This window comes from Notothenia coriiceps, unplaced genomic scaffold, assembly GCF_000735185.1.
Source record: "Notothenia coriiceps isolate Sejong01 unplaced genomic scaffold, NC01 NC01_scaffold00025258, whole genome shotgun sequence".
Lineage (NCBI taxonomy): Eukaryota > Metazoa > Chordata > Actinopteri > Perciformes > Nototheniidae > Notothenia > Notothenia coriiceps.
Genome location: NW_011357959.1, coordinates 1 through 3216, shown reverse-complemented (window position 1 = coordinate 3216; position 3216 = coordinate 1). Strand labels below are relative to the sequence as shown.

The 3216-nt window shown below is 37.6% G+C and overlaps 1 protein-coding gene across 1 annotated transcript; it reads left to right on the top strand.

Moving 5' to 3' along the window:
• Positions 1 to 832: 832 nt before the first annotated feature.
• Positions 833 to 2756, top strand: LOC104956055 (signal peptide peptidase-like 2A). Its single transcript, XM_010783494.1, has 3 exons — positions 833 to 1035; positions 2266 to 2376; positions 2517 to 2756. Exons 1-3 carry the CDS (start codon positions 982 to 984, stop codon positions 2739 to 2741), a joined length of 390 nt encoding a protein of 129 aa, XP_010781796.1. The 5' UTR covers positions 833 to 981; the 3' UTR covers positions 2742 to 2756.
• The last annotated feature ends 460 nt before the right edge of the window (positions 2757 to 3216 follow it).

Sequence of the window (3216 nt, the reverse complement as noted above, 5' to 3'; positions counted from 1 at the left end):
ATACACTTTTAAGACAGGCGAGGCCGATTCAGGAGCCCAGACACACTCGCAACTTTAAATGAACCGAAAATAAATAAATAAACAAGTTTCAATGTTTTTTAATATTGGATATGTTATGTTATTGGTTATGGCCATGTTCTTATGATTTTATGATTATTGAAATGTATACGTTGGGTGTTTCCATAGATCTATCTCTTTATTTTCCCCTCAAAGTGCACCAGATTGATGCATTTAACTCCAAACGTGCGTGCGCACGCATTAGTTTTAAAGACCCCCATAGAGCTCAGTTTATAACTCGAACCCTGGTTGGCAGATGCTGTACTGCAGGGTAGCTTGTGAATTTTACTCCAGGTATAACTACAGTCTTATTTAAGTGTTGATTATATTACTCTAAATCTACGAAATAACTAAAGGTATTAAATAAATGTAGTGGAGTAAAAGTACACTACTTACCTATTAATTGTAGTGGAGTAGATGTAAAGTAGCAACATGTTGAAATACTCAAGTAAAGTACAAGTCCCTCACAAAAGTAAAGTACAGTAGGCTACTGGAGTAAATGTAGCTACTTTGTTACTTTACACAGAGTGTGTAAGAAAAACAGTTTACTGCTCAATCAGTATTATGTTTCTCATTTAAAGTAGCCTAGATATTCTTGATAATACTTGACACGTTTTACTATGAATGCAGGTCTTTTATTTAAAATGCTATATTTTACAGTTTTCCAGCATTATGTTATATTTGCTTCTTTTACTTATTTATTATTTTAAGTAATTTACTGCGACGCTGTGAGGTGAAACAGAAACCAGTGGGTCACTGTGCCCATGTGTCACAAGACAATTCAGGAAGTGCCCAGCAGTCACAGCTAAACAAAATGCAATGAAGATACTAGTAACTTAGCGGACAAAAAACAGTGTCGGTGCGGTATAGAAGACAATTAATTTGGATGTTGCCGGACTCCGTAACTAAACGAATGTTACCAACATGGACAGAGCTGTCAAAATCGTCCTTTTCTCGGTCATTTTTTTGGCATCGCAGGTAAAGTGAATGGATTTTAATAACAGAAACAGCGCTTAAGCTAACTAACTAACAGGCCTTGAAGCAGGACTTAACGTCGAAAAACACCAAAAGAGTGACTCTTTTGACTCTATAATGTTACATTATATTGTTAATATGTAGTCAATACATTTGTATTACTATGTTACCGTGATGTCCGGGCCGGGGAAACAAAAGGGAAAACTGACTGCTTCCGACGAGCTAGCGTTAGCTCAGTTAGCCTCAACTAGACCAGTCCAAGCCAGAAACCTACAGTTTTTGAGTTTCACTCATGTGACATGTTGAGTGTTAAAATATTATTTATATAATTAACACTGACGTTTAACTTTAGGCTTGACAAAAGGTCTTTACACGACGTCCACTGTCAGATCACCAACATGGCCATTTATTTCAGAAATGATAGATATGTACTTATCCCAAGTTGGGAAGTTGTCATGGTGTAAGAAGAAGAATTACAACATTTCTTAAAAATCCCCAAAAAATAAAGAATAAAAGCAAATATATACATGTTTACAGTATAAAAGACATATCTTCAGAAGAGGATAATATACACTATAACATATACAGAATATATTTGAATATTCTTTAATTTACGAATAGATTAAAGGGACAAAAACACATTAACACAGTAGCTTTTAGATAAAGGTAAAATGTATCCTGGGAGGTGGTGTTAACACTTCATTCACTATATACTTTATGCCATGTAATTTAAGAGGTTATTTATTCAACGCTTCAATGCATTAAGGACGGTAAAGCTCCTGCTGAAACTTGTCTTTCCGCATAATGAATTTCTGTACCTGTCACCAGAAGGAAGGTCGTAAAGTGCTGCAAGATTGGATGATCCGGGTCATGTGTGATTGTAAATGCTTTATGGATTAGGGTTGATGTAACACAATCGGTTAGGTTTGGGGTAAGAATACCAATGAGCTTGTGGTTAAATGAATGATCTTCTGGTGTACTCTTATTGATGAACAAAGCCATATGGAAAAACAACACAAAACAGAGGGCCCCATACAGGAGAACTCAATCGATATGGCTACAGTGAAACTGTTTTAAAGATAGGTCACTGAGTTTACGGAAGTAACTATTATCTTATCTTATGTTATCTTGTGATTTGATTTTAATCATTTTGATTGATCACCATCCAATTCAAAACAAGTCCTGATTCCAAATTCAATCCTAAATAACAATAAGAAATTTCTTTCCCAACAGATAAACTGCCAAGAGGCCATCTTGCACATCTCAAATGGAAATACAGAGAAGGATTACTGCATCGTCCACAATCATTCCTGGACACCCCTGTCAGAAACCCTTGATGCTGCCGTAAGTTTTCAAAAATAGTTTTTCATTTTAACCTCAAATGAAATACCTGTGTTGTCTTTACAGTAACATACATACGATAGTTGTCTTTCTAAAGTTAAAATGGGACTTCACAATTTCACTTTGTATCTTCACTTTTCCAGTTGCAGTATCCACTGGTGAATTTGACCTCCACCGTGCTGTGTAACACCTCTGGGGTCAATCCAGATTTGGTAAATGGCAAAGCGGTGGTGGTCATGAGGGGGGACTGTGACTTCAGCCAGAAAGCTCGGGTTGCTCAGAGCCTCAACGCTACAGCTCTACTCATCGCCAGCAAGAAAGCATTGGTAGGTCAATTAGAGTTACACCAATCTGTATTTATTAAATAGATTTCAGGTTTTTATTCTACCAACTATGTGAATCAAATACTAATGTAACATGTAAGATTAATGCAGAACTGATTCTGAAATAAGGAAGTGACACACCAGTGGGAGGAATGTGGGGATTTCCAGTTTAAAGGTGACCTATCATGCAAAAATGCACTTTTGTACGTCTTGTATACATGAACATGTGTCCCCGGTGTTCCAGGGAACTCACCAAGTGTCAGAAAACACAACCCTCTCTATTTTCCTCCATACCCAAATCTCTTAAAAAGGGGCTGCAACGGATCTGATACAGACTGATCCAGATTTGAACACTTCTATGACGTCACAGAAGTGGCGCTACGGCTATTGGGCCAACTCCACCAATCAGGAGGAGACAGCCACGGACATTGCCGTTCCAAAGCGCTGGAGACGCTGTAGTACATATGCCAGGCCTGTAGATGGTGCTGTTCTCACAGAATCAGCCCATGAAAAGACAGTG